The sequence below is a fragment of the Pundamilia nyererei genome, unplaced genomic scaffold (assembly GCF_000239375.1).
Source record: "Pundamilia nyererei isolate P.nyererei 1_Seehausen unplaced genomic scaffold, PunNye1.0 scaffold00049, whole genome shotgun sequence".
NCBI classification, from domain to species: domain Eukaryota; kingdom Metazoa; phylum Chordata; class Actinopteri; order Cichliformes; family Cichlidae; genus Pundamilia; species Pundamilia nyererei.
In genome coordinates this window covers 1,580,942-1,592,499 of record NW_005187450.1, presented here as the reverse complement: position 1 = coordinate 1,592,499, position 11,558 = coordinate 1,580,942, and the positions used below count along the sequence as shown (strand labels likewise).

Sequence of the window (11,558 nt, the reverse complement as noted above, 5' to 3'; positions counted from 1 at the left end):
CTGGGGAGGAAAAAAGGTATCTTTACCTGTGGCACACATATTACCTCATTTGTGAATGCGGTGAATTCCTGAATGTATTATCTCTCACATCATTTGGTGCGAATTAAGTGTGCCGCTACCTGAGCTTACATTAAAATATCCAGGATCCAAAAACAGAGCGCAGCATGCAAGCAAAAGTTTAAATAACAAGAAAATCTGCAGACTGAACACTGGATAGCCGGGGGGGGTGTACATAGATATCCGAGGTATAAGTTCAGACTGTGATTGTTTTTCTAAAGAAACTCAAAGTAAATAAATAGATGCGTTCGAGCCATTAGCAAATTTGTTGCCGATAACAACTTAGGTGTTCAAGTGCTGTGTCGGGGAGCAATAATTTAATCTCCAGAGAAACTGGTTATTTTTGTGTGACTTTTGAGGCATGTGCTCCTCTGTGCTTTTTGTCAAGTTTGCAGCCTGCTTTATCTTTGCTCCTTTGTTATCTCCTGAGACCTGATGGAGAAAAATAGATATTTCTCCTACTGTGTGCCACGCTGTTCTCTGTGGCTGTTAGCTTTGTTTTTTTCTCCCGTTTTTTTTTCCTGCTCGTGTTTCTCATGTTTCAACACATTCTTTTACCCTTTTTTCCCCCCTTTTTTTGGCTTGCCCTCCAGAAACTCACTGGCATTGCAAGCTTTTCAAGCACAGACATGTGGACGCGTGCACGGGTCTGCGTAATTGTTGTAGTTCAGACATGTCACTCTGTGATTTGTCCAGAATATTTTCAAGGCAGGCAGCTGTTTATCCTAGCTAAATGGTGAGAGGCATTAAAAGCTTATTCAGTCAAAAAGGTGAACTATAAAAGGACTACTTCAGCGCCTGACCTCACTAGCTCCCGTGCATTCATCTTTCTTTTTTGCCCTGCTGTCACTCCATCACTCCCCGTTAACGTCTCTAAATTCACTCTGCCCCTGCTCTGTGCTGTTGGTCTCCATAAATCTCCTCCACTGCATTGTGACTAACGTGCCCCGAGGACAGCTCTCTCAAACAGAGCTATTTTATCTCCGCATCGAGCCTCTACTCAACCATATTTACAAACAATGCATCTAATGGCTCTCGGGCCGGACATCCACCTACAAGATGCAGAGCTTCTCAAAGGAAGCATAAAAGCTCAGGAAGACTGAATAACTTTTATCAAAATATGCAGAGCCAGCAAATGGATGCTAAGCACTAGAAGGAGGAGCTCGTGGAGAGGATTTTATTCAAGATATAAATTAAAGCCACCACCATCTGTGTAGTTATTTGTGAATTAGTGAGCATTTTTTGTCAAATATAAGCTTTATTATGCTCTCATGTGACTGATTTGCTTCTACCTGACATCAAGGCTAAGCAAGTGATCTGCTCCAAGTCTACAACTTCTGGCTCCTCTGATAAATTCATTTGGTATAACATGAGTCAAGTTAGCCCTTAATTCTAAGACTTTTGTGAGGGTGCAGGCATTTCTTAGTTAGCAAAGTGGCACCAGCTTAATTCCTGCTTTCACTTACAGTCTCTTTAATCACATTATTGTAATTTCTCACATCGCTTTATTTAAAAGAGTCTTTAAAGCATAAAATATTTGCACACGTCCGCCGCCAGACTTCAAAACAAAGTCAAAAAGAGGAACCACAGCGCTCCGGTTTTAAATGAGCTGCACTCAATATGCTCAGCGTATCCTTTCAAAATTTCCAAATCGTCGTTTTGCTTTTAAACTCTAACTGGCTCAAGACTAAACCGCAGACTCGGAGGTTCACTCGGATCCTCTGCTCGCAGGTTTGTTGAATATTCACAGCCGCTGTCACACGAAAACTGGAGATGTACCTTTTTATATGCAAACTGCGGAAAGCATTTACAAGGACATTAGGGAGGCAATTTCACCGAGCTTTTTAAGGCAGCAGCTTGACACTTAATTTGCCCGTTTCGGTTACAGTAGCTCCCTCATCTTATATATATAATTTACAGTCTGAGGGGGCTTGTGAAGATACTTCTATTTTGCATTTGCTTCGCATTCAATACAGCTTTTCTCATTAAAAAATGATATGAGCTTATAAATTTGGGTAAAAAGTTTAATCTTCAAAACATGTACATAAATTCTAGAATTCTGTAATATACTCAATGCTCTGCCCAGCTTTTGCTTTAATGGCATTGTGCACTTGAGCTGGAATGGACAAGCTGGTGCAAAGCCTGATAACCTGGTATGATTCGATGCTCCATGGCTTTTGAGCTTCTTTTAGTATTCAAGTAGTTCTACAAAGCTTTGAGTTGTGTTGGGCTCATTATCCTTCAGTGGTATGAAGCCTTCTCCACAAAGATGCAAACCACAGAGCGCAGCATGTCATGCTGGAGTGCTACGTCATCTGGAGTTGATGCAATGCAGGTGCGGGTTTGATAAACTGCTTTTTCATCCTCTCTTCTCTTCATACATACACATTTCTGATTGAAGTGGGATTCATTAGCAAATAGGATTTGTTTCCAGTCATCCTCTGTGCAGTGCTGGCACATCTTAGCCCACCCCAAGTATTTGGCTTCGTTTCCCCTCCTGAGAATTGGTTTAGAGACGCATTAATGATCCACTAAGACCACAACAAGACAGATGTTTTTGATAGGACTTTTCTGATAGGGGTCTCGCTTTCTTTAGTGAACAAAGCGTCGTGTATTGATCCTCTGATGGTGTGGTCTCTTTTGGTCTGCCTGATTGTGTTTTGGATACATCTGAGTTCAAGCAGTGTTTTAGCCCCTTTAGAAACATTTGCTCTGAATAACAATCTGACTTCTAACACTTTTAGTTAGTTACAATGTCATGTTTCCCCCTATCAAAATACCAATTAGTCCTTGAGCCACAGACATATTTGTACATTTCTGCCCTAGACAAGCACATCAAACCCACCTTAGTATCTTGAAGGACATTCTCAACTGAAGGATTTGTACAAAAGAGCTAAAAATGTTGTAAAATTGGCCTTTAGTTTTATTGCTGACCTTGAAATTGTTACACCTTGTGTTTTTTTAATGATTTAAATGTAGTTGTTCTCAGCTTTGCATGAAAATATCACAAATTTCTGATGTGATTTCAAAGTGGATTTTACTACAAATATTACTGTATTCTGCTGAACTAAACAAAAACTGGTGCTAGATTGTTAAACAGTGTCTGACAAACACTCCTTATTGGAGAGGTTAAGCTGTGATGAGTGAGGCTCTAGAGAGGAAGTAATATTTCAACACACAGGTTTTTTCCAATCTCATCTTTCTTAGATGGTTTCTAAGTTCAGTTAAGTCCAATATCACTATCAGGACAATCCCTTCTTTTAAAACACAGCTTGTATGCACAAAAATGACAGTATGACCTCTTCAAAGTCTGATCTGTACTCACTTGAATTATACAAAGTAGTTTTGGCCTTAATAATGATGTTTCTCCCTTGTATGAATGAATACATCACAGCAGTGCTGTGTTTTATCTGTGGGATTTTCATATATTAATCCAATAAACAGGCACACTACCACCCAAGTTAAATGCATTTCATTAGCTCACCTGGCTCTGGAAAATCAGTTCGGCTCTCTTCGGCCTGTGGAGGCCCACAACCTGCTCGAGTGCACGCTCTGAGGTCGAAGCGGTAAAGGCTGTCCCCCTTTAATCCCTGAAGTGTCCAGTGGTTGGTGTCAGCCCCGGTAATGTTGATCTCTTTGGAATCAATCACCTCGAGTGCAGTCTCATTAACTGTAGACGAAGAAGAAAGATGGTCAGGTCGGTTCACGTGCTGAGAGCGAGCCTACGATGTATCGATGCAGAAAAAGTCATCGCAGCTGGGTCGTGTGGGAGGTTAGCGTAACACGGCTATAATGAGGGTCAGCGGTCGAGGGAAGGAAGAGATGAAGAGATTTTATGCTGTCTCATGAAGGAAGTGAATATAGCAGATACATGTTGTGACAGGTAAGCTGAGGAGGAATACATTATGAGGAAAGAAGAGAGAAGATGAAAGAGGGAAATAAAGAGCTCAAGAGGAGGGGGGGGGTGTAAACAAGTGGCAGGGCATGGATGAAAAGAGGAGGTGGAGAAGATGAGAAAAGAGAAAAGCAATAGGAAGTGGTAACCGAGCAGAGACTATGAAGGGATTTTTTTTAACTCTGCGTAAAAGGAAGAAAAAATTACAAAAACTAGTGATGGGAAGGAAGACAATGAGGGGGAAGAATGCATAAGGAAGCAGTAGAAGGAAACCAGAAGAGCTACAATCACAAGTAGCACAACATATCACCAAATATGCATTATAGATCAAAGTACAGTATGTGTGCACTGCTGAAAGCAACACTTCTTTTGAAACCTCCCTCAGTGATGCCATTACTGTGCCAATACCGAACCACAGGTGAGAGCTGATGTGCCAAGCCCATTGTACCACTTTGCAAAAACAATGTTTGGGGGGGTTTTTTTTTTTGGGGGGGGGGTTGCAGCGGCAGTAGAGAGCACAGGATATTTTAAGTTGCCGACAACAGATCACACAGTGCTGTCAGGAAACCAAAGGATACTGCACATACAGCGCAACATATATTATTTATTCATAGGAACCAAATTTTCATTTAAGTGATATGGTGAATCAGTTCAACTAAAAAAATAAAAAAAAAAACACACCCACAGATTGCAGTGTGTGGGAATAACTGTGTAAAGTCTTACATCTGATATGGGAAAAAAAAAAGGCAGAAATAGAGGGACAGAGTGTATTGAAGAGCTGGCCAGACTCTGTGGGTGCTGTTGGAGGCGGCACAGGGCTGTCTCTGCCTTCACATTTTACACAAAAGACTTCAGAAATGTCAGCCAACGAGAGTGTAGGCTTTGAAAACAGAGAGTGTAATGAAAGCCCCTCACTCACTTGTCCATTCTTACTGTACTCCAGCATAAAGGTGCTTTTTCTTTTTCTTTTGCAAAAAGAAAAGCTTCTGAGTGATAAATGCAAAAAAAATTAATAAAAATAAAATAGCACAAGAGGCACATAGAGCACTGGTTTAAATGCTTCTTTTGGGAGGAAACATGCAGGAGGATATGAGATAAGAAACACAGAGGAAAGTGTCAAGCCACGGGCTAAAGTATCTTGAAACAATTAGGCCGTTGCAGACTGGAGGAGGGTTCAGTGTCACACAGTGCCACCTACTGTCTGGGACGACGCCACACGAGATTAGAAGGGAAAAGGTGATGTGCAGATGATAGTGTATGCAACAATGCTTTTTAAATCGAAATTAAACCTCCATGTGTGTAAATCGAAGCTGTAGTATCACATATCCACCCCCTCTACACCTCCTTCTCTCTTTAATAATCTTTTCCTCTCTTGCGTCCCCTTTACCGACGCTGCTGTTGAACGACTGTTTACACTTCGCCCACTGTAACACTACAGACAAAGCCCTGAGTTACAGCAGAGACAACTCTGTTATGATGGAAAACCTCATGTAGGTTCAAAGGTCAACAAAGTGTGGTGTGTTTACATACTGAGGTGGTACTGCAGGAGGTAACCGGTGAGGATGCCATTTGACTTTGGCGGCTGTGCCCATTCCAGCCTAACTGAATCTCTCTGGATGATGGAGGAAGTCAGGACGGTAACTTGCTCTGGAACTACACAAACAACAACAGTGGTAAGATAAGCACACATTTTTTTTTAAATCTGGGATGAAAAACACACTGATCTAAAACCGATCTTGTCACAAGGATGCAATTCATTTTAAAGCTGAATTCATAGTTTGTACAGTTTTCAGCACGTGTGCATAAACGCCTGAAGCATGGGTTGTTTAGCGTGTGTGATCACAGTATCACCTCACCTCCCTCTGGTGTATTAAAGGTCACCGGATCACTCTTGGGTCCATTGCCCTTCTTGTTGAAAACATAAACAGTGAGTTTGTATTCAGAAAAAGGTTCGAGTCCTGGCACAATGACATGACTTCTGTTTCCAGAAAAGGACATGGAGTGACTCAAATCTAAATTCTTGTCGGGATTCAGGAGACTTCTTCTCCTCACCCAGTGAACCTGTAAGATAATGAAAGAGCTCCTTTACACACACATCTTTTTGTCACTCTTTTACTTTGCCACTGTGCATCCTTCAAACTTTCAACACAAGTACAGCATTAAAACTCATTAAATGATAAATTTGGGTATAATTTTTTTTTAAATGTTTAAAAATTATATCCAACCAAAAGTAAAACTCTCAAAATGTGCTGTCACGATGAGAGTACATGCAGAGATCTCATTTTAGAGTTTGTCCTCCAAATGACAAAAATCATTCCACCAGAGAAAGTGCGCTATTCAGAAAGCAGACATTGGAGGATTTTCAAATACCGAGAAAAACACGCTGCTGTTTGAAGTTCCTTTGCTGGAATTGAAAATGCAGAGATGTTTGAGAAGCTGACAACTTACATTATAACCACCCAGGCGACCTCGCACCGTGGCAGGTGGAACTGGGGTCCAGCTAACCCTCAGAACAGTGGTGTTGATCACCTCCACAGCAATGTCCCGTGGTGCCGCAGTAGGAACTAAAGACGGTGGGAGGAAGTTGAGAAACACAGAAAGTCTGTGAACAGCAGACCTTTATTCTGACTTTTTTCCCAACATATTGAAAATAAAATGTTTGTAGTTGCAGAAAGTTACAAAATACATCGACCTTGTAGATTAATACAGTGTTTTAAGCTGAGGAATGGTGTTCTGTTGCTTGATGAATTGATGAGTCAAAACATTGGTGCTGGTATAAAAAGCCAAGAAAGTGCACAGAAAATATGCAGAGCTACCTGCAAAATGAAGCAAATTAGCTACTGAAAGCAGGGGGAAAATCCACACCAGACACAAAATGGCACTGTAAATATTTTCTACTCTACGCGTTACTGTAACGACAGGAGCACGGCAGACACTGGAAAGTGAAGCAGCCCTCGTGCCTCAGTAGGCCTACAGCGCAAAGCGTGTCGTGATCTATCAAATCCCCAACAGCTTCTGAGACAGAAGTGGAAATTTGACATCCCTCTCCTCTACAAAGGTTATCTGCCACCTGCTAGCAGTGGTGTTTTTTTGTTTTTCCTTTTACAGAAGGAAGGAAAAGTCACTACTGCACCACCTGCACAGGGTTAAAACCTTGGGTAAGTGGAGGGGGGGAGAAAAAGAAAAGAACTTAACCTGACACATTTTCCCGCAGACAATGCCAAAAGACAACTGAGAACACGGTAAAGAATCATAACACGAGAAGTTCAGAGTTAAAAGAAAACCAACAGACAAATATGCCAGTTCAGCTTTGGGGTATGTTGTAATGAAGTCAGTTGCAGGTAATTATATCGTACGCTGAAATATATTAATACATACTACTCACCATCTTCCCCAGAGTAACCTGTAACAGGCTTAGGCTCTGGCCCCCAGCCGTAGCTGTTTCTGCTCAGGATTTTAATCTCGTAGGGGACAAAGGTGGGCGTGTTGTTCACGAGAAACACAGATCTGTTGACCATGTGCTCCGTGAAGCTATCTTCCACCCCGAGTTGGCGGTACTTCACTTTGTACTCAAAGCCTGGGCCGTTGCGCTCAACAGGTGACAGCGGCTACAATATGACAGTGCAGAGAAATTGTTACAATCCTATAACAACTTCTAGTGAAAATTCTTACAGATAACAAGTCTTTTAAATTTAAATGAATAAACAATTCTCATACCTCCCAACTGATTTCCATTTGATGAGGATGATGGCCTTGAATTTTGATGTTTTCTGGGTTCCTATCGGGTGCTTTGGAGACATGTGTGCATTTGTATAAATCATTTTTTGCAGAATAAAAAAGATGCCTTTTTTAATACTAAAACTTGCATGCTTTGACATGTTACACATAACCAGAGAGACATTTTTAATAAATAGGAGCTGGTCTCACCAGCAGGGGGTGTTTTGTGTCGTTCAGTCGGCTCACTCGGGGGTCCGGGTCCAATGGCGTTAACAGCATACACTCTGAACTGGTAGTTAAGGTTCCCGTATAGTTTTAGCTCAGCTGTTGCTTGGTTACCGGTGACTCTCTGTAGCTCCTTCCACCTTCCAGGCTCCCAGCGGTTCTCTTCATACTCCACTACAAATTCTGTGCTCACAAAGAGAGAGGACACACGCAGTTGTGACAATGACACTGATTATTAAAAGCATATATTAGGCTTTTATACTTTTGCTTAGATTATATCATATAGAGAGGTTATCTACACCGCCGATCAGTATCTATGAGTGCTGATTTCTTGATAAATGAATAATTCAATATTATCTTATATGAGTGTTAAATGAGATTACCAATACCACTCATGCATTTCTAATTATGAACCTGGAGGCAGGGACTATTAGTGTAGTACAATGTGAGTAAGAAAAAAAGTACCAGGGAGAAAAGAATTTCTGGTGGTATTATGAATTCTCAGATAGACGATTCATATTAACCCCTTTTATCACCCTTTCTGTGCCACGAAACTTCTAGGATTAAGGGTTGTGCTACCTTCTCTAATTTGAATTTATTAAATTAAGAACTGACAGTGGTATTAACGCGAGGGCCAGAGCTGAAGGGGATAGTGAGAAGGCGCTTTACCACGCTGTCATTAACAGCGATCAGAAAGACAAATTGGCACATCACAGAAAGAGCTAAAAGCCTCCTGTCCATTGTATATTTTTGTGCTTCTGATTTTGTTATCTTCCTAAAGACTAATTATGTTCATTACTTTACAGTTTTCTTTCAATCCTATATTTTTGGTTATGATGTTCATTAGCATGCACTTAAATAAACTCTGTATAGATATGTAGTATATAGGTTTTTTTATTGCTAATGTTTTGTGTGTCTTTTGAAAGCGCCCCCATGAGCCTGTGGGTGACTTTGTAAATAATCTGGGGGTTTTTTGTTTTGTTTAAAAAAAGGCGTTATGTTGTTCCTGATCAACAGGTGGTGATTATGTGCCAAAAAACCTAGAAATGATACAAAAAAAGAAAGAAAGGAAGAATGAAACTAGTAAAAATGGCTATAATGAAAGATTCTTCTAAGAAAAAATGCTGTCATCCTTGTTAAATATTAACACTTATTGATGAGTATCACGGGATTGAAAATGCTTTTTGTTCTAAAAGATTTATCTGATTTCAGTCACAAAAAACAGCCATTTTTTCCCCACTGTAACAACCATCACAGCTAAGAATATTAATAACACAACACTGATGAACCCATACAAATTCTTCCCACCAAAAATAATTTCACCCTCCCTTTTGAAGCCTAAATGAGAGACAAGCTCCCCTGCTGGGATTCTCAGCGCTTTGCAGCTTTCTTCACTTGTTTAAGTGATCACAGCATCAACTAAATCTCTTTTTCACACGGGAAGCATGGAAACGCTCAGTGATTTGCAGTAAATCACTTGAAAGTTGCATCGAAAAAACAATTTCAGTTTTTAATAATAACCTGCAGACTTTTTTCCAACTGTGAAGCAGCTTTAGTCCGCATACTCGGGCTCTGGTCAGTGCATGCACGTACAGCACAGGTGTGCCTGAATGCTAATTTCAGTTGCTCCTTTGTCACAAGGGGTCGCAACATCGAATCGCCCTGGATGTTTTGATTTGGCAGAGCTCTACACTGGAGGTGTTCCTGACGCAGTACCAAAGGGTTTTGTGTCTTCAGCTAGAATCAAACAAGTGACCTTTCTCTTACCAAGCAAAAGTGCAAACTACTACACTATGGAGGCACTACAGCTGTGTGCATGCATTTTATATGCTTTGTTTACTGATTATGCATTATACGATTCTTTTTCCCAGTGGCGAGGCTAAAGAACTGCAGAACTAGACAATGATATTGGACTCTCATCTGATGGTTGGGGTTGTGTTCTAACATTGCAGGGTCTTTACTTTAGAGCATGAAGTGCCTTGAGGTGACTCTTATTGTGAATTGGTGCTATGTAAATGAATAATATTGAACTGAATTGAATACTCTGTTCAGTTAGGGTGTGTCTTACATGTAAAAGTAACTAATAAATGAAAAGTATTCAGTCACGTTCCATTTTTTTGTTATCCTATCTTTATTAACAAGTATTTACAACAATACACAAAAACCTTCTTCCAGGCTTTCTGCTTTTTGCCCATTAACTTTTACCTGTTACGGTGCTGTCATGATCGCTTCCAGGTATCCAAGACAAAAGAACATTCCTTGGACTGTCAAGTTCGGACAGGTCTAACTTTACCGGAGCATCAGGAACATCTGCCGTGCAGAACAAAAGAGCCGTCAACCGTCAACGTGATAACTAAAACATCTAGAGAATTTCAAATGTGTTAATGAACAAATACCAGAATATTTATTTAACTGTTTGATGTCAAATCATTTCCAAAAATGTGCGATAAATATTTAACCATACATAATTCATCTTACCCCGTACAGTGAGTACTGCAGTGGCAGAGTCCTCATCTAGGCTTGTTCTAGCAGTGCATGTATATGTTCCCTGATCACTCAGGTTTACATTCATGATCTCCAGCATGGCACCTTTCACAGAGTATCTGAACATAAGTGAAGATTTGTCAGAGTAAGTAATTTCAATCCACCTCTCAAGCAGAGGCCCCTCCACCAAAGCTGCATAATAAAAGAGAATTTAAAGCCATGCATAATTTAGTCATGCTAGCCTTTTATTATCCAGTAAGTGCACTGGTTGATGCTACAGCCTAACTTTCTAATGTCTGTAACTAAAACCGTAGCATGTTAAACGATAGATAGAGATGAGCAGACAATATGTCAGCAAAATGCATCCTCCGATCAAGATACACATAAAAGTTTATATTGATGAATTTATTATTCTACTCAGTAAGAGCATCAGCATAAAAGCACCATCAAAGCAAAACCAGTTACCTGGAATTTTTCTCAGAGGAAAGTGGGATCTCCTTGTTTTCCTTTCTCCACACCAGCTCAAACGTGTCCTGCAGACTTGCATCATATTCAGTCTTGCACATCAATTTGGCCAACTTCCCACTGTCAACCTGCGTGTTCTGAGGTGGATCTACAATTTTTGTAGCGTCTAAAGATAACACAAAAACCAGGGGGGAAAAACACAAGTGAAATAATCCTCACAAGCCCAGCTTGATTTAAATAGCAATGAAATTGAGCCAAATCATTGATTTCATAAATGACTGTTTATGGCTGGAACTTCCTTCAACATACATTCAACATATATATATGAGAGAGACTGCCTAGCTTTAACTACATATTAAACTACTTAAAGCACAGAATATTCAAAAGAAATACATTCCTTCTTTTCTTCTTTTTACCTTTGTGCGCAGCGACTACGAATATCCCTGCCTACAAAAAGCAGTAATTATGTTGCTGAGATACCTTTCACATCCAGCACAGCAGTGACAGCCGACGAGCCCTCCATGTTACTCGCAACGCAGATGTATTTCCCGCTGTCACCTTTTTCTGCGTTAATGATTTTCAATGATTGTCCGCTCTCAAAAGCAAGGAAACCTTCCCCCTCGATGGCTTTTTCATCTTTGGTCCTAGGAGAGAAAGTTTTCAACTTTACTTGGCGCTTCCACACAACTTATCCAACACCTCAAATGCAAATCAA

At 40.5% G+C, this 11,558-nt stretch overlaps 1 protein-coding gene across 10 annotated transcripts in view; it reads right to left on the bottom strand.

Annotated features, from left to right (window-relative positions):
• The window catches only part of chl1a (cell adhesion molecule L1-like a), a 48,709-nt gene that overhangs the window by 11,585 nt on the left and 25,566 nt on the right, over positions 1 to 11,558 (bottom strand). For all 10 annotated transcript variants that reach the window (XM_005732938.1, XM_005732937.1, XM_005732940.1 and 7 more), the window contains exons 13-23: positions 11,324 to 11,487; positions 10,844 to 11,009; positions 10,373 to 10,497; positions 10,100 to 10,204; positions 7,880 to 8,077; positions 7,670 to 7,740; positions 7,338 to 7,560; positions 6,401 to 6,516; positions 5,809 to 6,013; positions 5,483 to 5,605; positions 3,542 to 3,727 (exon numbers count right to left, since the gene is read on the bottom strand). In XM_005732938.1, coding sequence (XP_005732995.1) covers positions 3,542 to 3,727; positions 5,483 to 5,605; positions 5,809 to 6,013; positions 6,401 to 6,516; positions 7,338 to 7,560; positions 7,670 to 7,740; positions 7,880 to 8,077; positions 10,100 to 10,204; positions 10,373 to 10,497; positions 10,844 to 11,009; positions 11,324 to 11,487 — 1,682 coding nt within the window. The remainder of the gene's footprint in view (positions 1 to 3,541; positions 3,728 to 5,482; positions 5,606 to 5,808; positions 6,014 to 6,400; positions 6,517 to 7,337; positions 7,561 to 7,669; positions 7,741 to 7,879; positions 8,078 to 10,099; positions 10,205 to 10,372; positions 10,498 to 10,843; positions 11,010 to 11,323; positions 11,488 to 11,558) is intronic.